The sequence below is a fragment of the Cervus canadensis genome, chromosome 5 (assembly GCF_019320065.1).
Source record: "Cervus canadensis isolate Bull #8, Minnesota chromosome 5, ASM1932006v1, whole genome shotgun sequence".
NCBI classification, from domain to species: domain Eukaryota; kingdom Metazoa; phylum Chordata; class Mammalia; order Artiodactyla; family Cervidae; genus Cervus; species Cervus canadensis.
This window is the reverse complement of record NC_057390.1, coordinates 43,226,660-43,250,444: the sequence shown is the minus strand read 5'-3', so window position 1 is coordinate 43,250,444 and position 23,785 is coordinate 43,226,660. Positions and strand designations below refer to the sequence as shown.

The following is a 23,785-nucleotide window of genomic DNA, read 5'->3' as shown; positions in this document are numbered from 1 at the left end:
TCTTAAATTCAAGAGATTATCAATCAAACCAAAGTGATGTGGTGTTAACATGGGCTTTCTCTCAGTTTCATGTGTATTAATTAGGCTTCTCAGTAAAGTACCAGGTGTAGTTATTCTGTATATCTTACCATTAATACCCTGCATTCAAGCTAATCATCATATTAAAAATTGATTTTATTTTTTGAATAGACAAACATTTTGGAATTGCTATAGGCCTGGAATATTTTTTGACTAGGCCCATCATATTTGGAGATTTCATTAAGGTAAGTGTATTGTACTGACTTGACTACATTTGAAGTTTATAAAACATTTACTGTTTTCTAGCTCAAGTTCATATTCTACAGGAGCTTTGCACATGTGAAGATTCAAGACCTAGACGGGGTGGGTGGGGGGTGATCAGCAAACTATGGTCCATAGTCCAAATCTACTCACCACTAATTTTTGTAAATGAAGTTCTATAGGAGCACAAGACCCATTTGACTCTGTCTTATTTATCTGGTTGCTTTCTAATGACCAGGCAGACTAAAGTACTAGCAACAGACACTATATGACCTGCAAAGCCTAAAATATTTGCTATATGGCTCTTGAGAGAAAAAGATCGCTGATTCTGATCTAGTTACATTCATTTTGATAATAGTGAATCAGAGACTGAATTATCAGGTATTCTATTTGAAAGGAAGCAAAGAAGTTTAGTCTCTTAACTCAGGACTGGAATTCTCTTACCATACATAGTCTATGTGGCTCTTCAGACTCTGCTCAGATATTTCTAGTGATGAGAAGCTAATTAGTTAGCAGTTCTGCCTTCTTCATTTCAGGGTAGCTCTAATTAGTAGCAAAATTTTCCTTTTACTAAGTGCCTCAGTCCTGGGTGTTCATTGGAAGGCCTGATGTTGAAGCTGAAACTCCAATACTTTGGCCACCTGATGTGAAGAGCTGACTCATTTGAAAAGACCCTGATGCTAGAAAAGATTGAGGGCAGGAGGAGAAGGGGATGACAGAGGATGAGATGGTTGGATGGCATCACTGACTCAATGGACATGAGTTTGGGTAAACTCCAGGAGTTGGTGATGGACAGGGAGGCCTGGCATGCTGCAGTTCACGGGGTCGCAAAGAGTTGAACATGACTGAGCGACTGAACTGAACTGAAGTGCTTCAAGTCTGTCCCCCCTAATAACATCTACATGTAGGCCCTAATTTTACCTTCTGGACCTACCTAGAATATACTTCTTATAGGTGAATAACCTTATTCTAGGTTAAAAGACTTGTATCTAACTAACTACCATACCTGTGTTGACAGGCAGCCATCTTGTTTTACCAAGCTGACTCTTGCTTGGGCACACACAACACTACTAGTGTCTCTGAGAAAGCAGGACCATGTCTGTTTAGTTCAACCTAAATCCTCAGTTTCCTACATAGAGCTACAGCAGTGACTCTAAACCAGTGGTGTTTAAACAAATGAATGGATTCATCTTTATATTTATGCAATATCTCACCATTCTGGTAACCCTAGGAAAAAAAATGCTAATAATAAACGATCTATTCTATGAGCTATATCTATTTAATGCTTCTTTTTAAAAGTTTGAAGTTTATTTCCAGGTAGTGATTATATTTCCTGTTTGTTTCTAATGGTGGTATTATCAAATAGGAAAATGAAGCAAAGCAAAAAGAGCAATTGGACTCTTCTTTCATTGACTATGTGTATTTTAGTCAAAGATTTCACAACAAAATGTCCCCAGGGCAGTTGTTATGGCAAAGACAATAAATTATCAATAGGTCCAAACAGGAACTCAGTGCCCTATAGTTTGTACCGAATACCACGCTCAATGATTTATTTAAACAAATAACTAGTATGTAAAAACTACATATAGTTCTGGCATGATTTTTTAATAAAACAGTCTGCCAAACCTAATTTTCAACCATTTCGCTTTTCTGATGTCAACAGCCTAGGAGCAAAAGTATGAAACCAGAGTTAAGTTAAATGAGAGAGAAGTGAGAAATTTTTTTTAATTTTTTCTGAACTTTTGTGTGAATTTTATTGCAAAGATCATTTGAAATTCCAGTGTTTCACTTGAAGAGGTTGAATTGAATGAATTTTTCAGTTAACCATGAATATCTGAGTTGCTTTAATCCCATTTCCTTCATTTTACAGCCCTGCTAGCATATATAAGCAAATGATTAAATAAAAATAGAAATAAAAATAATGGGCCCTCCTAAAGTTATGTATATTATATATGTTTATATATCAGAATTGATCTAACTTGGTTCTTATCCAATAAATCATCTTCTAGTTTGGAGCAGATAAATCTGACCGGATTTATGATGACATGCCTGATATGGAGAAAATCGCAAATGTTCTACAGGACTACCTTGATGATTATAACCTTATAAACCCCAAAGAAGTAAAGTTGGTATTCTTCCAAGATGCGATAGAGCATGTTTCAAGGTAAAGTGCCATCAAGTACCCAATAATGCATTGATCTATTTTCTTTTATATTAAAAGGTAAGGATTAAGTTATACAAACTCTTTAAATTGACTGCTAGATGGACAAAGATCTATTACCAAATCTTGCTATAACTTAAAAGTTAGGAAATGGCAACTGGCAAGAAGGAAATGGCCCACTCTAGTATTCTTGCCTGGAGAATTCCATGGACAGAGGAGCCTGGCCAGCTCTAGTACATGGGGTGCAAAGAGTCAGACACAATTTAGTGACTGAACAACAACAGCCTCTAGCTGGCTAGTGACAAGCTATGGGGTTCATATCCAGTGCTTAGATTCTAGCTTCACTGGTTGATGCCTCGGCCCAAAATGGATTCACTTTGTGTTCTTCAGGCACAATTATCCCAGATTTTTCACTCTTTCCTGTTAGCAATTATTTCCAGTCTTCAACATACTGAGCCCTTTATCATTTTTCAATGTTTCACTTAACATGTGATACCCAGATTTGATGTAGTATTCTGTGGAATAAGCTGTGCAAAATGTGTGTGAGGGCAAGATTTCCCATAGGCTACTACCATGGAAGACAACAATTGCTTTGTTTGTTTCCCTTGTCAACTATATTTTAGTGTTGGACCTTATTAAGATTGACCAATCTCCAGAATTTTTTTTTCTATAACCATAAGCAAGCCAAGTCTTTTGTGCTTCCCATACTTCTGCTATTTAATTAACTCTAATTCAAAGATTTATGTTCATCACAACTCAGGGGTTGTAAAATACAATAGTTTTTCATTGGGTTGTCAAGATACCACTTGCTTCCCATCTGTCCCCTGCCAAAATACCCACAAGCTTTCTCCTAACAACTTTTATTCCCATGGCTCAGGCAGTCCCTAAGCCTGAAAGAAAATAAATTAACAGCAGAATCCTGGTCTGAGAAACTTCCTGAAGAATAGACCAGATGATAGGAAAAGTCAGCTTACTTATATTTATAACCTCTCTTACTTTCATGAATGGGAATCACCAGGCTACTTAAAGTTTGCTTAAATTATTACAGAAGGAAATTAAAAACCATTTGTAGAATGGGGGAGATTTGGTTTTCTGGCAGAAAGGACTGCCATGTGAATAACGATGTAGATGTTTTCTCTAGAGAAGATTGGTAGTTAGGAATTAGAGGAAATAAGAGCCTTCAAACACCTACTGATGATTAGCAATGAACAGGGCTTCCATAGTGGGAAGCAGTTTGGGGGCAAATACTAAATATTCAGTAATATAACAGATAGTACATTTCCATTTGTTAATATTCTAGGCTTTTGTTGCACTGAATAACTGAATAAAAGCTTTCTCAACTCAGAAAATTTAGAATTGACTTCAGAGCCCGTGCTTTCAAAGAGCAGTTTGCATCAGACAATTTATGTTACATGCCCCCCAAAGTTGTCATCATACTCCAAGGATGGTCAAATGGATCTCTCTCTAAAGCCACTAATGGGACTTCCCTGGCAGTCCAGTATGCTTAAGACTCCAGGCATCCACTGCAGAGAGCATAGGTTTAATTCCTGGTCTAGGAACTAAGATTCCTAATGCTGTGTATCATGGCCAAAAAAAATTTTTAAGTAATAATAAAATTAAACAGCTAATTAGGAAATGTATCTCTTGCCTCTACAGTAGAGAAAATGTAACTCTGGAGGATTCTCAATGGAAGGAGGTTTTTACCCATTGATATGTAAGTTGACAGAAAAAAATAACACTAGGAAGCAGATGGACAAGCCATTTGTTTTCTCAATCTCAAATGAAAGTAACAAATTACTATCAAGTAAATGAAAAAAGGAAAGAGTAACATAAATAGTGCAAGATATTAATAATATTCAATATTTATCCACTGTAGCACCCTGATGCATTATGGGAAAAAATAACAAAACACTGGGACATATCCATTGAACCCTCAATTTTATAGTCTCAGAGGTAACTGAGGAAATATAAGCAAACAGATGATCTGAAGTGTCTTCTGTTAGATGTATGTTGTGATAGAGACATAGCAGTGGAGATCGTACCCGTGGGTCTTAGTTGCTTTGGGAGAGGAATTAGCAAAGGATGTATTGACTGGAAAAAAAAAAAAAAAGCACAGTGTGAGAGTTGTGAATTAAGTTTTATCTGGGGAAAAATGAGGACCATAGCCCCAGAGACAGCCTCTCAGATAACTCCAAGGAACTGCTCCAGAGAGGTAGTGGGGAAGTCAGTATGTATGTGATTTTAGTGAAGGGGGATACATGCAGTCAGGCACACATTTTGACAGAAGGCTGCTGCTAGTCACAAGGAGCAGATGTCTCCTTTAATGATTTTAGTGTTCTTCTAGATATGAGACTATATAAGAAATTGAGTTCATAAAATCTCCTGAAAATGGATATCTGAAGGCCTGTCCTACCAGTTTTTACCAGGGCACAGAGTGCCTCGTTCCTGATTGTAGTGGGAATTTCTAATAATGTACTTCCACAGCCTTGAGAAATTCCACAGAAATCGCACCTGGAAAAACAGCATATATTAAGAAACTGTGTTAATGGTTATCTTTCAAGTTTTTCTTAAGAATAATCTCCTTGTTACAAACCCCAAGGCCAGACCCAGAAGGGAGTATGACTAGGATCATGGACCTTGGAACACTGGATCAGCGTTAGGTCTGAACACTGCCTACGCACTTGCTGATTGTTCCTGAGACTATCCCAGAAGGGAACGACCTGGAGTATAAACAAGGAGATCTGGACTATGTCGATGTAGTGTCTTGGGAAAGATAGATCAAAGAAAGTTTGTAGTCTGCAATTAGAAATAAGAGCTGGATTCACAGTGGACTCTGCACCTCAGTCCAATAGAGGCTGCAGGTCCCCTGACCCATTGCACCAGATTTTGTGTTCTATTTTCATTCTCGTCGCTCGCTCCTGGACCTTTAGGGAAACACCTGATCTCCACCCTGAACTGCTTTCAGGGTGTGTTGAAGGTCAGCAATTGCAGTGACAGGTGACTCCATTATTGTAGAACCAAGTGGCAAGTATCAGTTTTTAGCTGGTAGTTCCTAAGGAAAGGAGCCACAGCTTTTTTTTTTTTTTTTTTGTAAATAACCAGATGATAAATATTTTAGGCTCTGCTAAATAGGCCCTGTCACACCTATTCAACTCTGCCATTATAACTAGCATGAGAATGTCCATAAAGCATTATTTATCAAAACAATCACAAAACAAAATGTGGTATAGAGTTTAAGTCCATTTTTGTGAACACACACATACAAGTCAACAGACATAAACTTGTTTATGAAGCACCTACTATAAGCCATGAATTTAAAAGAGGCTTGCTCCTTGGAAGAAAAGCTATGACCAACCTAGACAGCATGTTAAAAAGCAGAAACATCACTTTGCTGACAAAGGTCCGTATGGTCAAAGATATGATTTTTCCAGTAGTCATGTACAGGTGTGAGAGCTGGACCATAAAGAATGCTGAGTGCCAAAGAATTGGTGCTTTCAAACTGTGATGCTGGAGAAGATTCTTGAGAGTCCCTTGGACAGCAGGGACATCAGACCAGTCAATCCTAAAGGAAATCAACCCTGAATATTCATTGGGAGGACTGATGCTGAAGCTCCAATACTTTGGCCACCTGATGTGAAGAGCCAACTCATTTGAAAAGATCCTAATGCTGGGAAGGACTGAGGGCAGGAGGAAACTGGGGTGACAGAGAAGGAGATGGCTGGATGGCATTATCAACTCAAAGGACACGAATTTGAGCAAACTCCAGGAGATGGTGAAGGACAGGGAAGCCTGGCGTGCTGCATTTCATGGGATCACAAAAAGTCGGACACGACTTAGCAACTGAACAACAACACCTATGAGCTACACACTACTCCCAAGGAGAACAGGATAGCTTCCAGACCCTCATGATGGAGTGTACATGTGGTAAAGAGTTAGCAGTGTTTTTTTCCTATCAGTTATAATTATCATATTTTACTTTCTTAATTAAAAAAGTAATAAAGCATATTAAAAAGCAGAGACATTACTTTGCCGAAAAAGGTCCGTCTAGTCAGGGCAATGGTTTTTCCAGTGGTCATGTATAGATGTGAGAGTTGGACTATAAAGAAAGCTGAGCACAGAAGAATTGATGCTTTTGAACTGTGGTGTTGAGAAGACTTTTGAGAGTCCTTTGGACTACAAGGAGATCCAACCAGTCCATCCTAAAGGAGATCAGTCCTGGGTATTCATTGGAAGGTCTGATGTTGAAGCTGAAGCTCCAGTACTTTAGCCACCTGATGCAAAGAGCTGACTCATTGGAAAAGACCCTGATGCTGGGAAAGATTGAGGGCAGGAGGAGAAGGGAACGACAGAGGATGAGATGGTTGGATGGCATCACCGCCTCAATGGACATGCGTTTGGGTGGACTCCAGGAGTTGGTGATGGACAGGGAGGCCTGGCGTGCTGCGGTTCATGGGGTCGCAAAGAGCCGGACACGACTGAGAGACTGAACTGAACTGAATAAAGCCGTTATCCTTCTCAAATATTTGAACCTTTTTTATTATTGTGGTTATCAGCATTATGAATTAGAAATAAATAAAGAAGATAGAGGATAGAAAGATGCTTTCCTTAAAAAAACAGAGATTGAGAGGGAGAAATTAAACCTGCTTTTACATTTCTCTCATGATTTCCTGGGCTTTCCCCAATGGCTCAGCGGTAAAGAATCTACCTGCAATGTAGGAGACTCAGGCTCAATCCCTGGGTCAGGAAGATCACCTGGAGGAGGAAATAGCAACTCACTCCACTGTTCTTGCCTGGAGAATCCCATGGACAGAGGAGCCTGGTGGGCTACAGTCCAAAGGATCACGAAGAGTCAGACAAGACTAAACACACAACAACATTTCATGATTTTCTAGTTTCTCATGATCCAGTTGGGGCTTCCCTGGTAGCTCAGATGGTAAAGAATCTGCCTGCAATGAAGGAGACCTGGGTTCAGTCCCTAGGTTGGGAAGATCCCCTGGAGAAGGGAATGGCAAACCACTCCAGTATTCTTGCCTAGAGAATCCCATGGACAGAGGAGCCTAGCAAGCTATAGTCCAATCTGAGATTTTCAATGATAATTTTTCAAAAAAATTTTTTTCATTTGCAACTTCTTTTTAAGGAGAGTTTACTGACCTTTAAAAATATTTATTTATTTCATTTATCTGGCTCTATCAGGTCTCAGTTATGGCTTGTGGGCTCTCTTGTTGTGTACAGGGTTAGTTGCTCCTTAGCCTGTGGGATCTTAGTTCCCCCACCAGGGATCAAACCTGTGTCCCCTGCATTGCAAGGCAGATTCTCAACCACTGGACCACCAGGGAAGTCCCTACCTTTTTATCTTAACAGCAGTGAACTTGACTCTCATACAAACTGCTCACTTTTATACTGACATCCTTTCCCCTTTCTTGAGTGTTTGAATTTTATTCATGCTTCTCTATATACCTCAAGGAACCTTTTAGGATAGGTTTGCAGGTGGTTTATTCTCTGAGAAATAACATGATAGTTTTCCCTCTTAACCACTGTGGAATGGCATCTTGTAAAAGAGATGCTTGAGGCCAGCCTATAATTATTTGACCCCTTAGGAGTAATCTAGTATATCTATTTTTTAGGTCCTCACACATTTTTAGTTATGTCTATATGTCTATATAAGTCGAAAGTGTTACTCACTCAGTCATGGTGGACTCTTTACTATCCTATGGACTGTAGCCTGCCAGGCTCCTCTGTCCATGGGATTCTCCAGGCAAGAATACTGGAGTGGGTAGCCATTCCCGTCTCTAGGGGATCTTCCCAACTCAGGGATCAAACCTGGATCGTTTGCATTGCAGGCAGATTTTTTACAGTCTGAGCCAGCAGGGAAACCCCCTTGGGAGTAGTTTATTATATCTACTTTTTAGATGCTCGCAAAATTATGTCTAATGTAGATGTATAGATTTCTATTTCATATATGCATGCATACATCCATTCACCTACACACACACACACACACAGAGAGTTTATTTTATATTTATATCTCTTTTAGAAAACATTGTGTTTTGCTTCTCTTCTTTGACCTTCTTTCCTGACCCTCAGTAACTTCCTCAGATCAATGGGTTCAACTCTGAGGTTTTCTTCTTTTATTTCAACTCTATCCCTTCGTTTCTTCTACAGTTCCTATAGTGTGGTCTGTGTGATTCCATTTGTTTCTCCTAGATTTGTCATCCTTATATTCCATTTTCTCTCACAATTTTTAATATCATTATCTTTTTTATTTGAGTTCTGGGTAAATGCCTTGAGTTTGTCTTCTACTCTACCCATTCAGTTTTTCACCATATCCTATTTTCAAGACCCATCTTCCACTGATGTTTTCACTTTGGTAGTCAGATTTTCCATCTTCAATCAGTTTTTCCTAAACTTGGATTTTTCCCCCATTTCTGAGTACTCACTCTAGTATCATGATGGCATTTTTTTTTTAAATCTTTATTGTTAACATGAATCAGAAATTGTATATAGTAAATCCACTTCAGATTGTTCCTGTTGATCTTTTCTTGAGCTGCAGTCTCTTCTTATGTTCAGTGAGTTTTCTGCTTGCTCATCCTTAGAAATAAAGACCTGCTTGCCAATATAATGATTAATGTAAGTCGTGGCCTAAATCAGCCAGCATTCCTGATAAGACCCTTCACACCTTAAAGGGAGAAGAGATTTTTTTTTATTGGAATATAATTGCTTTACAATGTTGTGTTCTTTCCTGCTGAACAATGAAGGGAATCAGCTATATGTATTCACATATCCTCTCCTTCTTGAACCTCCCTCCAACCCACCCCTCTAGGTCATCACAGAGCACCAAGCTGACCTCCCTGTGCTATACAACAGCTTCCCACTAGGTTATCTGTTTCACCCACGATAGTGTATATATGTCAGTCCTAATCTCCTAATTCATCCCACCCTCCCCTTCTCTACCTTTGTCTACCTGTCTGTTCTCTACCTCTACATTTCTATTCCTGCCCTGCAAATGGGTTCATTTGTACCATTTTTTTTTTATTCCACATGTACGTATTTAATATAGTATATTTGTTTTTCTCAATTTTCATGACCCAGGTCAACAGCATGTAGGAAATGGACAAGAGATGGCTATAAGGAAACCACCAGTGCTTTTCTCCCTACCATGAACCTCAGACATACCCTGTTCTTTCCTGTGGCCTTTGGCTGGGGAATAACTCTCCAGCAGCCACTAGCCTTCCACTCTGGGGCGGGCCCTCAGAGCAGAAGCCACATTTGTACCCCGTAACTAAACCTTTTTCTGCTTCGTCTTCCACAGGATCGCTCGCATGATTCGTCAGGAGAGAGGCAACGCCCTGCTGGTTGGAGTGGGAGGCACAGGAAAGCAGTCTCTTACAAGGCTCGCAGCTCATATATGCGGTTATAGATGTTTGCAGATTGAGTTGAGCCGGGGATATAATTACGACAGTTTTCATGAGGACCTGAGGAAGCTGTACAAACTGGCTGGTGTAGAAGACAAGAATATGGTTTTCCTCTTCACAGACACCCAGGTACATATTTATAGAGCCAAAGAACAAGAACAGGAAAGGGAAAGGCTACCCACTCCAGTATTCTGGCCTAGAGAATTCCATGGACTGTATAGTCCATGGGGTCACAAAGAGTTGGACACAACTGAGCGACTTTCACACAAAAACAAGAACAGGAAAAGGACACATGTTATAATCGCATGTGCCCTTCGAATAGCTTGTATGAATGATGTATTTCGGGGAATCTTTCCATCTATTAACAGTTCTTGGACCTTATAAAATACTGTTATAATATGTTTTTACTTCTTTTAACAACTATTACTTCCACCTTTAAATTCTACATAAGAAAATGTAATCAGAGGTTAAGAGCATTAAGAAGGGACTTGGAGAGGAAGGACGTAGACAGCAGAAGGTGATAAACTATTTCTGTGGAGGTAAATATAAAAAAGTAATTCCCTAAGTGAAATCAATTAGGGAGATATGCTTTACTCAAGAAAAGGAAAAAATAATGGCTATATTTTAGTTAAATTAACTTAAAAGTTAAAGTAGGATTACATCCATGTCTACCACAACCAATTTAACTGATTTTGAATTTATTCTCTAATAAAGTGGCTCAACTGCTAAAGAATCTGCCTGCAATGTGGGAGACCTGGGTTTGATCCCTGGATTTGGAAGATCCCCTGGAGAAGGGAAGGGCTACCCACTCCAGTATTCTGGCCTAGAGAATTCCATGGACTGTATAGTCCATGGGGTTGCAAAGAGTCAGACACAACTGAGCGACTTTCACTTCACTTCACTTCACTTCATTTTCTACATTGATTACACTTGGGTATTTTAATATTAGGGAAAATATATAACTAATAAGTACAGTACGAGGCAGAGAAGGCAATGGCAACCCACTCCAGTACTCTTGCCTGGAAAATCCTATAGGCAGAGAAGTCTGGTAGGCTGCAGTCCATGGGGTCGTGAAAAGTCGGACATGACTGAGCGACTTCACTTTCACTTTTCACTTTCATGCATTGGAGAAGGAAATGGCAACCCACTCCAGTGTTCTTGCCTGGAGAATCCCAGGGACGGCGGAGCCTGGTGGGCTGCCGCCTATAGGGTCGCACAGAGTCGGACACGGCTGAAGTGATTTAGCAGCAGCAGCAGCAGCAATACCGTACAGGGAACTCTACTCAATACTCTATAATGGCCTATATGGGAAAAGAATCTAAAACAAGAGTGGATATAGGTATATGTATAACTGATTCACTTAAAAGTGAAAATGTTAGTCGCTCAGTCATGTCCAACTCTCTGTGACCGCATAGACTAGAGCCCACCAGGCTCCTCTGTCCCTTGGATTTCCCAGGCAAGAATACTGGAATGGATTGCCATGCCCTCCTCCAGGGGATCTTCCTGACCCAGAGATTGAACCTGGGTCTCCCGCATTGAGGCAGGTTCTTTACCATCTGGGCCATGAGGGAAGCCCTACTTATTGTACCAGACCATTTATCTAAGGGACTCAAACATCCAGGGAATTGGTACCCAAAGGGACTGCTAGAACCAATCCCCCACAGACACCGAGAGACAACTATATATGTGTGTGTTACCAAAACTACATGCACTTCCCAGCTGTGTGCCCTGGGGACATCTAGAGGCAGGGACACCCCAGAGGAACTCTCTTCAGGTCCCCCCACCATCTATCTCCTCACCAAAAGCCGAAGGTCTGTATTTCAGGTTGCACTTGCCAATTGACCTTGCAGCCTCTTGCTTGCCCTTCAAAGCCACAAGACAGGGCTGGAAGGAGCACACTGCGCTATTAACCCTCCAGGTCTTTAAATCCTGTGCCAAGAAACAAGCTTAGCGGAGACATTTTCTGGTCCCTAATGTGTGATTTTTGATGCACACAGCTGGAACACACAAATTGAAATGTGCCAGGATTCCTTTAATTAGGGACGCAACAGGTATAATTTAATTGCGAGCTCCATTTTATAGCCTTTATTTTTGGAAGGCCAAAAATAACTAAATAAATTTGAGCATAGATGCAGAGTAAACATCCTGTGATAATTCTACCCCATCATTTAATTATGAACCTTTCTGCACAGCTTCCTCTTTGTCAGCCTCGAAACCCTGAATTTCATTATGGCAGCAACTAGAGTTTTCTTTTCTTTTTAATTAAGTTTACTTTTCGATTTAGAACTGATCATGCTGACAGATGCTATAATTTGCTTGGAGTTCTACATTTCACTTTGTATTTTATCTCCTTCTTGCTTCTGGGACCTCTTACCTAGGAAAAATTTTCCAGGATGGATGGGCCCCTCAAAGATGCTGAGAGGAATGCCAATGAATTAGACTTGATCAGGAGATATTTCCCTGCAGGCACAACCTTCCTTCCCCCACAGGCAACAATGGATTGTTCTCAGAGGCTCACTCATTACCACCATTTATTTTCCTTTGGTGCATCTATTACATTAGCATCTCTGTGTACATTACCAGAAATCCATACACCAGCCCTGCCTGATGGATATCAGTGTTCCCATTTGACAGACAGGACACGGAGGCTGCTTCCTCATGTCCAGCAGAATCCGAACAGAAACAGGTCTATCCGATTCCAAACCTGCCCTGCCCAATTCACATACCACCTGGTCTGTTGTAAGGGAAGCAAAAATAAATTTATTGTGCATCTAAGGCAAGATAACCAATGAACACTGCCTCAACTCTGCTTTAACCTGTACTGTATGTGTGTGTGCATGCTCAGTCCTGCCGTCGTGTTCGACTCTTCACAACCCCATGGACTGTAGCTAACCAGGCTCCTCTGTCCATGGGGATTCCCCAGGCAAGAATACTGGAGTGGCTTGCCTTTTCTTCCTCCAGGGGATCTCCCCAACCCAGGAATCAAAACTGTGTCTCTTGTGTCTCTTACATTGGCAGGTGAATTCTTTATCACTGAGCAGCCTGGGAAGCCAACCTGTATTGACCTTCCCCTAAATTAACATGTAATTATTTAGTATACCAGGTGAACAAGCTGTTTTCTTATATGTCCTGTGGTAGTGTAAAGGCCACTTAGCCAGTCGGCCACCTCACACAGTGCCTGCGCCCTGCACATCACACCTGGTCACCTCCTACATAGCAGAATTACAGGGGTACACACCAGTTCTCCCTTATCCTTACAGCTCTGATTCATTCTCAATAACAGGAGACAAAGTCCTTCACTCTACAGTGACAGACTCATGTGCAAACAACCTGGGGAGAGGCAGTGCAAGTCATCTAATATTTGATCTTAGCCTGCTTTCATGCTAGTGGTTGGAAAAGCAAAATAGTGCCCTCTCCTTGAGTGGGGAAGAAAGGCAGTGTAGCATCCTAATGGTTTCATCTTCCAACTCCCCAAGAAGACATTCAGATACTTCTTAATTATCTCTGAGATCAGCAGTGTCTTCATACTCCCCAGCAAAAGTCCATACAGAGAGTTAAAAATAGCTCTTGAGGATTAATGTGCTCCTACATTCACTGCAGCACTATTCACAACAGCCAAGACATAGAAGCAACCCAAGTGTCCACAGACAGATGAATGGATAAAGAAGGTATGGTGCTTACATACAGTGGAATATTACTCAGTCATAAAAAAGAATGCAATAATGCCATTTGCAACACATGGATGGACCTAGAGGGTAATATGCTAAGTGAAATAAGTCAGATGGAGAAAGACAAAATACTGTTTGGTGTCACTTACATGTGTAATCTAAAAAAATACAACAGACTTTGTCATTGTTTAGTTGCTCAGTCACTACTTACAATAGCCAAGACATGGAAGCAACCTAGATGTCCATAGACCAATGAATGGATAAAGAAGATGTGTTACATATATACAATGGAATATTCAGTTCAGTTCAGTTGCTCAGTCGTTGCAACCCCATGGACTACAGCACACCAGGCTTCCCCGTCCTTCACCATCTCCTGGAGCTTGCTCAAACTCATGTCCATTGAGTGGGTGATGCCATCCAACCATTTTGTCCTGTATCGTCCCCTTCTCCTCCTGCCTTCAATCTTTCCCAGCATCAGGGTCTTTTCTAACGAGTCGACTCTTCTCATCAGGTGGCCAAAATATTAGAGATTCAGCTTCAGTGTCAGTCCCTCCAATGAATATTCAGGACTTCTTTCCTTTAGGTTTGCAAGGTTTGATATCCTTGCAGTCCAAGGGGCACTCAAGCGTCTTCTCCAGAACCACAGTTTGAAAGCATCAGTTCTCTGGTGTTCAGCTTTCTTTGTGGTCCGTCTCTCACATCCATATATGACTACTGGAAAAACTATAGCTTTGACTCTACGGACCTTTGTCAGCAAAGTGATGTCTCTGCTTTTTAATATGCTGTCTAGGTTTGTCATAGCTTTTCTTCCAAGGAGGAAGCGTCTTTTAATTTCATGGCTGCAATCACCATCTGCTAGTGATTTTGGAGCCCAGGAAAATAAAGTCTGGGCTTTGTAATGAATAATACAAAAAAGAAGCAGAGTGACGGATACAGAAAACAAACTAGTGGTTTCCGTAGGAAGAGGGAAGTGGGGGAGGGACAAGATAGGAGTAGGGGGAAGAAGGGTATTATTATGGGATTACATAAAATCATGTGTATGAAACTTTTGAAAATTGTCAAGCACTATAGAATTTAAAGAATCATTCAATAAAATATACAAAAAAGAGAGAGAGCTTTTTGTGTCTGAAAGGAGACAACGTGTGTGTGTGAGTGTGGGGGTGAGTGTGTGTGCGTATGTGTGTCTGTGCAGAGTAGCTGTGGAAGCTTTGAAGCCAGGAGGTACCAGCTGCTGAAGGGAGAGAAGGCTGCAGACCAGGTGTCCTTCCCTCCAGCGAGAGGACACAGCCAAACGAGACTGTTCAAAATCTGGCTCCATGGTTTTTGTCTTCATCCCAGTGCATAGAGGCAAGATGCCAGCTATTACCATAATGCTGTGTGGGTCCCCAGAAGAATAAAACCTGAAGGCTCTGCACTTTCACTGTTGAAACAGTATAAGAACTTAACCAGAGTAGGGACCTCCCTGGTGGTCCAGTGGTTAAGACTTTGCCTTCCAATGCAGGGGTTTAGTCTCTGGTCAAAGACCTAAGATCCCACATGCCTCTAACCAAAAACAAACAAACATTAAAAAACAGAATAGAAAAATGGAAACAATATTGTAACAAATTTAATAAAGATTTAAAAATAGTCCACATCAAAAAAAAATCTTAAAAAAAGAAAAAGAACATACTTGGGTAGATTCTACTATAGAGAGAAGACTTGAAAAGAAACAGATAATAAGAATACTTATATCTGGTCCAGCCCTTGGCAGATACTAAGACACCCCACTTCTCCAGCATCCCACTACTAAGACATCTTAAAGATAACAAAATGCATACAAAAGCAAATCCTTAGGGTCCTCCCCCTCATGAACCATCAAGGAGCCCCTTGACCTGCCCTCATCCCGGCCGCACCCTGTCACTGGGCTGCACAGACACAGCCGGATGGCATCTCCCGTGGGAGGGACAGTATCTCTCCTTTTGCACACAGTTTCTTCTTTCTCCGTGTGTGTTTCCCTCAAGAAATTCAGACTCTATGGCCCAGCTCAAAGCAGGAGGACATCCACAATCCCAGGCTTTCCCTTCTTCAAAGGAGACAGACTCCTGTAGAAAAGTAGCCCCTCTTCTGTACCTTGCTGTCCTGTGAAAGATCAGTTGCCTGTCTCACAGCTCTCCACAAAGACCCCTGAGGAAGCAGTTCCCTGCTGCTGACAGGCAGTGGAAATCTTTCCCACAACATGCCCTGGACTGGCCTTCCCTCCACTCCTGTCCATTCATTCCATCCCCATCCCTGGGCTTCCCAATCAACTCCCAAAATAAACCAACCATATGGAGCCCCTCGTGTCAGGGTCTACTCTTTCCAGGAAACAAAGCCAAGAACTGCTGTGACATCAGACCCACCATGGCTTCTCATTACTCAAGGTCTTTAGTTTATTTTAGAAGCTGGAGTTGCTTCTATCATGAGAACCAGTGGTCATAACTGGCCACTTTCACTCAGCTGAGAAATTGATAGTGGATATCGTTTGAAACTTCTTGCCTACCTCCCACCTCTCAAAGGTAAATGTAAACATTTAACAGTAAATAGCTGAGCTTTGCCACATATCAAGCACCTTTGAGCTGACACAAGAAAGCTCAGTGATGTTCCAAGGTGAATATCCTTTTATGTTCCACATTGGCAGCACTAGTGTTGTGTTGCCAGGGTTTTCTGTCCATTATATATTTTAGTTTTTAATTAAAAACTTATTTTGTAAATTTAAAATATTTTGTTACAAAAAGTAATCATATTGTATATCCACGCAAGTGAAAGTGAAAGTCATTCAGTCATGTCTGACTGTTTGCGACCCCATGGACTATACCATGGTATTCTCCAGGCCATAATACTGGAGTGGGTAGCCTTTCCCTTCACCAGGGGCTCTTCCCAACCCAGGTATTGAACCCAGGTCTTCTGCACTGCAGGCAGATTCTTTACCAGCTGAGCCACTAGGGAAGCCGTGTATCCACACAAGAGAGTATTATTCAGCCATAATAAGAAGTGAAGTGCTGATACCGGTTAGAACGTTGTTCAGATGAACCTTGAGAACGTTATGCAAAGGGAGAAAAAGTCACATAAAAGACCACATACTGGATGATTCCACTTGTACAGAATGTCCAGAAGAGGCAAACCTAAGGAAACAATTCCACAGGACTGTGGTTGCCTAGGGCTGGGGGCTGGTGAGAGTGAGGATGGAGAGTGACCACTACTAGGAACAGGGTTTCTATTTAGGGGGAGAAAAACATTATAAACTTAGATTATGGTGATGATCATGACTCTATAAGTAAACTAAAATCCAGTGATTGTGTATATAAACAGTGAATTCTATGAAATGTAAACTGTATCTAAATAAAGTGATTTTTAAAAGTCAAAAAAATTATTTTATATTGGAGTATATTTGATTTACAATGTCGTGTTAATTTCAGGTGCATGGCACACTGATGCAGTTATACCTATATATCTACTCTTGTAACCACATGCCCACCTAGCCTTCTAGATGCCTGGATTAGCATCCAAACAGAGACCTCTGGGGCTGCATCTGTACCTTCCTCCCCTGTGCCAGGCAGTGGAATACCCATCTGCAAACCCATCCCCTGGTGTCATCACGGGGAGATTAATATGTGTTATATCTACAATTAGGGCTTAATGTTCCCTTAAGTGATTTACTCTGTTAGTTCTGGATGAGTTACTTTTGTTTTTATACTTTCTCATTACCGATTGTATATTTGCCAGCCTCCCTTAAAGGAGTATAAAACTGAGCTGCCATTAAGTAAATTATTGGTAGACATTATTCAGATTGTATCCATGTTTGTATATTTTAATTTATAAAGGGGAGGACAAAGATTCATGAGGTAGTTTTCATCACATGGCCAAAATACCCCTGAATATTTGCAAAGCTAAATTTCTTTGCTGAGTTAGCTAGCTGTCTGAAGGAAGAGGCTCTGACATTCCAGCTATGCATCCTGATTTCTGTTGTTACTTCTGCACTTTTTGAATGGCCCACTATGGTGCACCCAGAGGATTTTGTTATTGTTGCTGTTTAGTCACTCAGTCACGTCCGACTCTGCAACTCCATGGACCGTAGTCCACCAGGCTCCTCTGCCCATGGAATTTCCCAGGCAAGAATACTGGAATGGGTTGTCATTTCCTTCTCCAGGGGATCTTCCAGGGATGGAACCTATGTCTCCTGCATTGGCAGGTGGATCCTTTACTGCTAGCACCACCTGGGAAGCTCACACCCAGAGCATGCATTACTCCTAAAAGTAAAGTGGGCACATTGTCTTCTGATTCTGCAAAGCCTGGCCACAGAGTTGAAAAGTTTAAGACTACCTGAGAAGTTCAACACACTCCCTTTGTCCCTGGAACCACCATTTTTCTTTTGGTCACACCTTGAGGCATGTGGAATGTTAATTCCTCAACCAGGGATCGAACTCATGCCTCCTTCACCGGAAGCTTGGAGTCTTACCACTGAACTGCCAAGGAAGTTCAGGAACCACTATTTCTAATGTAGAACTTTGCCTTTGCATCATTGCACTTCATAGAAATGAAACAAGTGGATTTAAATACAACCACCTTTTATCATAAGTAGGTGAAGAGTCACAACTATCCTCTGCTCTCCCTGCTTGCCTGTCTTTGGTTAATTGAAATGAGACTCCCCAGACTTCATCATTTCCAACAGTGGGTCTTTATTGATTGAAGCTTATCTTAAGAAACCTGTGGTTAATTCCCATCCCAATCCTGCCCCATCACCTTCAAGCAAGTCATCAAGATGAAAGGACCATGCAGACTTCTCAGAACTCCCTCAGGCGTGCTGCCAGATGAGATGGACTGGTCAGCTTTGAAAGGCTTCTCATTTCTCAAGATGTCAATTTGTGTTTGTCCACTGTATCATCCCATTGACTTGCTAATGGAGTGATTTCTAAAGACTTGCCTCTAAACTCTTGAACCAGCTAAAGGCTTAAAGAGAATGAGAACATATTCTTAATGGTTTTCTGTTTGCTTGTATCGACTTACTTCACCTTTTTAGAACAAGATTTAGTACTTTCTATAACTGGATCACCACTTTTTTGCCCTCAAATGCCTGGAGTGACAGTAATGGTGGTATCTCCATGGTGATCACCTCAAGTTACTCTCCAGCAGGAAAACAGACAACAGAAAAGACATTCAAACTTCTTGTCTAAAGCCATTCTGCATAAAGACTTTCTCTAAACTTCCCAGGGATTTGTCAAAACTACAAAATAAGGGAAACAATGACTTTTTGTCAGAATGCTATGATACTTTGTTGTTGTTGCTCAGTCACGCAATCATGTTTGGCTCTTTGCAACCCCATGGACTGCAGCAAACTTGGCTTCCCTGTGCTCCACCATCTCCCGGAGCTTGCTCAAACTCATGTCCGTTGAGTCAGTGATGCCATCCAACCATCTCATCCTCCATCGTCCCCTTCTCCTCATGCCTTCAATCTTTCCCAGCATCAGAGTCTTTTCCAGTGACTCAGCTCTTCACATCAGGTGGCCAAAATATTGGAGTTCCAGCTTCAGCATCAGTCCTTCCAATGAGTAGTCAGGGTTGATTTCCTATATAATACTTTAGGGGAGACTTATTAGATGGACCCAGAGTGGGAAACAGGTGATATACTGATATTAGGGTCATTCGAGGTAGGCTTAATAAGGCACCATTTACAATGGTGTGAGCAGGACACAGGAGTAGCTCTGGAGATAGTGCAGTAGCTTGAAACTAGTAACCATGGAAATGTAACCACCCTTGGTCTCAAAGGGCTGAGAGGAGGGAGAAGTCATTGGAAATCAGATAAGCTTATAGGGAGAGTCCTCAGAAAGACCCATCTTAAGAGGAACGGTGACCTCTATTAAAGGACCCATCAACCCCAGGCAGACCTGAGGGCAGGGATGGACATGGGGAGATAATCATCTTGACTTGACTCTCCTTATCCTCTGACCTGTTGACTCTCCATTGGTTGGACCAACCAGCACCTGTAAAGGGATCCACTACCAGAGATGTAGTGTATCCAGTGAGCCCTCCATAGTGGGTGGTGGTGGGTCTGCAGAGGCTGAAAGAGGAGACTTCTCAAGTACAGCATGAAGACAGCCTTGCAAATGGACAGAGTCAAGGATAGAGCAGGAGGTGACAAGGATTGTGGAAAAGATCAGGGTTCCATCCTATAGAGTCCCTGCCCTTGCCTGAGTTTTGAGTGGAATTACTAACAGATAATAATGTATAATAAATAATCATATTATCAAAAAGCTGTTCACTGTCTCTATCATTTTCTAAGGCCCAATCAAAATGAATTCAGGTTGCCACTTGGAAATTCGTTTAGTGCCCTGCAGCCAGGAACAAAATACAGGGCTCAGAACCCAACTCACTAAATTCTGATGAGGCAGCATAAATTGCACACTGATTAGGACCCAGGTCTAGGGCAAAACAGGGGCTTCCCAGGTGGCTCAGTAGTCAAGAATCCTCCTGCAATGCAGGAGACACAGGAGAACTCTTGGGTAATCAAACTCTTGGTTTGATTCTTGAGTAGGGAAGATCCCCTGGAGAAGGAAATGGCAGCTCATTCCAGTATTCTTGCCTAGAGAATCCCATGGACAGAGGAGACTGGTGGCCTATAGTCCACAGGGCTGCAAAGAGTCAGACATGACTGAAGCGACTGAGCACACATGCTAGGCCAAAACAGTTTAAGAGATGCCAGTGATCGTGTGTCTACATTTATATCTCTATGTAGTCATACTCTTTCTGTAGCTAGATTTATTAAACAGTCTGTCTCTGTTTCTCTTTGCTGTCTATGATATCAACAAAATAGAGTAGCTTATGGCCTTGAAGAAATAAATGATCACCCCCTCAGATACATCTATTTACATTTATTACATTTTAAGCTGTTTGTGTGGACACTTTTCTGCCCTTTTAGGTCTCAAAATGACATAATAAACATTTGGGGTTGTTTCAGACTCTAAGCTCTTAGGAGCTTAGCAAAGCCCACCCACCTGCATCACCAGCGACAGAGCCCTTTAGCACTCACTGCACAGAGCCGCCCTCTCAAAGATGCCAACAGGTGCCTACAGGCTGACTTGTTTACCAGAATTCTCCGTATACATTTAAGATCTCCTGTCACTTTGGGTTCCCAAATCCATCACTCACTTGATCTCTGACTTCTATCTGAGACGGGCAAGACAGTGTATTAACCTGTTTATTTTTACTCTAAATACAGTTCATAGGAGATGAAGAGATCAAAGCACATGCTCTGAATACAAACCAAACTTCCAGAGGTTTAATATTCAGATTCTGTCTTGTTGTTTGTATTGCTCAGGCATAAATGCAAGCATAATCAATCAGACTCCAAAAGAAATGAAAAAATACCCAGGGTTAGAAAAATGTTATCTTGGCCTGAGACATAGGAAGACTGGGTTCTAGCTTTTGATTTTTCAGTAATTAGGTGTCTCACCCTTTGAAAATCACATAACTAGTCTGAAAGTCAGATTTTCTGATGCTAATTGAGGGGTAGGTGGATGGGTTAGTAGATGAGTTTTAATGCTATTTTCAGATCCAAAATTATGCTTGTAACAGGCAATAAGAGAAATGCATGCCAAAAAAAAGGCCTAAAAGGCATTAAGAAATAGTAAAAATACTTAAGTCATCAGATGCTGATAATTACAGGATGCCACCCAGAGTGCTTAAAGAGTCCACAACGGTGAAATCTCCGGAAATAGCTTTCTCAGGGAGTGAATGAATAAATCCTTCCTGATGGATGTCAAAAATCAAGCAAGGAGAAAAGTGTCGAGTGATGGGTGAGCCTGAAATTAAACCCAAGGTCATGCTGGGAAAGATGACTCACGATGTGAATGTCTCCAGATTTTGTCAGTGGACTGCCACAGCGTCCTTGCTCCTTAAGTAGTGCAGGCCTGGTATTTAACCCCATGCACTAGGCTGGAATAAAACAGACCCCCTGGACCCTACTCTTCCACCCAGAAAAGGTTCTGGGAAGGAAGTGGGGGAGCAGGTTGAATGTGGAGAGGAGGCTTTAAGAAACCTAATTTTGTTCAAGAAAACAAGCTTCACTTCTATAGAGGGAGAAAGATGTCATTGTCCAAATACAAAACCCTATATATCCAGAACTTGTGTGATTTAACTACAGATCAAAAACTGAGACAAAGAAACAGGTCCTACAGTACTTATTTCTCTCTGTTTGATTTCTTTCATTTAGAAAAAGAGACACAGAAATACAGAACAGACTTTTGAACTCTGTGGGAGAAGGTGAGGGTGGGATGTTTCAAAAGAGCATAACACCTTTTAAGTTCCATTCACATTGCAGGAAATGGCAAGATTTCCTTTCTGGTTTTGGCTGAATAATATTCCACTGTGTACATCTACTGTTGTTGTTCAGTTGCTCAGTTGTGTCCAACTCTTTGTGACCCCAAGGACTGCAGCCCACCCGGCTCCTCTGTCCATGGGGTTCTCCAGACAAGAAAACTGGAGTGGGTGGCCATTTCCTTCTCCACTGTACATCTATAGCTATATGTCTACATTTTCTTTATCCATCTAACCACCAGTGGACATTTGAGCCATTTCCATGTCTTGGCTTTTGTAGATAATCTCACAATGAACATGGAGGTGCAGATATCTTTTCAAACTACTGTCTTGATTTCCTTCAGATAAATATGCAGAGAAATATGGTCGTTTCTACCCTGACCTTTTTGAGGAAACTCCGTACCTGTGAAAATAAGTGAAGGTGGTCAAGTGGTACCAACTTCTAATTATAAATATGTCAATCATGGGGATGTACATCATGATGACCATGGTTAATAATATTGTACATTTCAAAGTTGCTAACAGAGTAAATCTGAAAAGTTCTCTTCGTGAGAAAAAATATTGTATCTATGAGTGGTGATGAGTGATAATCAGACTTACTATGGAGATCATTTAATAATAGTTACAAATATTAAATGATCATGTTATACCTCTGAAATTAATGGAGGACATCAATCACATATCAATAAAAACAGAAATAAGACAACAACCAAAGTAGAGATCCATATATGTTTTCTAAAAATCCTTGAGGGCTATGTAATTTCAGAGTCCACAGCAAGCCCCAAATTTTCCTTCATTTTTCCACCACCTCCAACATCACTTTGCTTTACAATTTAAACTGTAACCACCACTTGCTTTCTCTCTCCTTCCAGCTTACTCCCTTTCTCTCGATTCTTAGCTGCCTGACTCAGGGTGAAAAGTGTATTTTCCATTTGAAATTGGGGGAGAAGGAACCCTGGGAGGGCCAGTGGAGAATAAAGACTGAACATCCTCTCTTAGACCATTAGGTTATGATTGCCCAGCAGGAAACTTAATTCTACCCAAATGGTTCAAGTCAGTTCAGTCACTCAGTCGTGTCTGACTCTTTGCGACCCCATGAACCGCAGCACGCCAGGCCTCCCTGTTCATCATCAAGTCCCGGAGTTTACTCAAACTCATGTCCATCGAGTTGGTGATGCCATCCAGCCATCTCATCCTCTGTCGTCCCCTTCTCCTCCTGTCCCCAATCCCTCCCAGCATCAGGGTCTTCTCCAATGAGTCAACTCTTTGCATGAGGTGGCCAAAGTATTGGAGTTTCAGCATCAGTCCTTCCAATGAACACCCAGGACTGATCTCCTTTAGGAAGGACTGGTTAGATCTCCTTGCAGTCCAAAGGACTCTCAAGAGTCTTCTCCAATACCACAGTTCAAAAGCATCCATTCTTCGGTGCTCAGCTTTCTTCACTGTCCAACTCTCACATTCATACGTGACCACTGGAAAAACCGTAGCCTTAACTAGACAGACCTTTGTTGGCAAAGCAATGTCTCTGCTTTTTAATATGCTACCTAGGTTGGTCATAACTTTCCTTCCAAGGAGTCAGCGTCTTTTAATTTCATGGCAGCAATCACCATCTGCAGTGATTTTGGAGCCCAGAAAAATAAAGTCAGCCACTATTTCCACTCTTTCCCCATCTATTTCTCATGATGGACCAGATGCCATGATCTTAGTTTTCTGAATGTTGAACTTTAAGCCAGCTTTTTCACTCTCCTCTTTCACTTTCATCAAGAGGCTTTTTAGTTCCTCTTTACTTTCTGCCATAAGATATCTGAGGTTATTAATATTTCTCCCGGCAATCTTGATTCCAGCTTGTGCTTCATCCAGCCCAGAGTTTCTCATGATCTACTCTGTGTATAAGTTAAATAAGCAGGGTGACAATATACAGCCTTGACGTTCTCCTT

The 23,785-nt window shown here is 41.3% G+C and overlaps 1 protein-coding gene across 1 annotated transcript in view; it reads left to right on the top strand.

The window, feature by feature from the left end:
- Nucleotides 1-23,785, top strand: part of LOC122442477 (dynein axonemal heavy chain 6) — a 248,413-nt gene that overhangs the window by 152,354 nt on the left and 72,274 nt on the right. Inside the window, exons 45-47 of the mRNA XM_043470348.1 lie at nucleotides 190-263; nucleotides 2,289-2,443; nucleotides 9,750-9,981. Of these exons, the coding sequence (XP_043326283.1) occupies nucleotides 190-263; nucleotides 2,289-2,443; nucleotides 9,750-9,981 (461 nt within the window). The remainder of the gene's footprint in view (nucleotides 1-189; nucleotides 264-2,288; nucleotides 2,444-9,749; nucleotides 9,982-23,785) is intronic.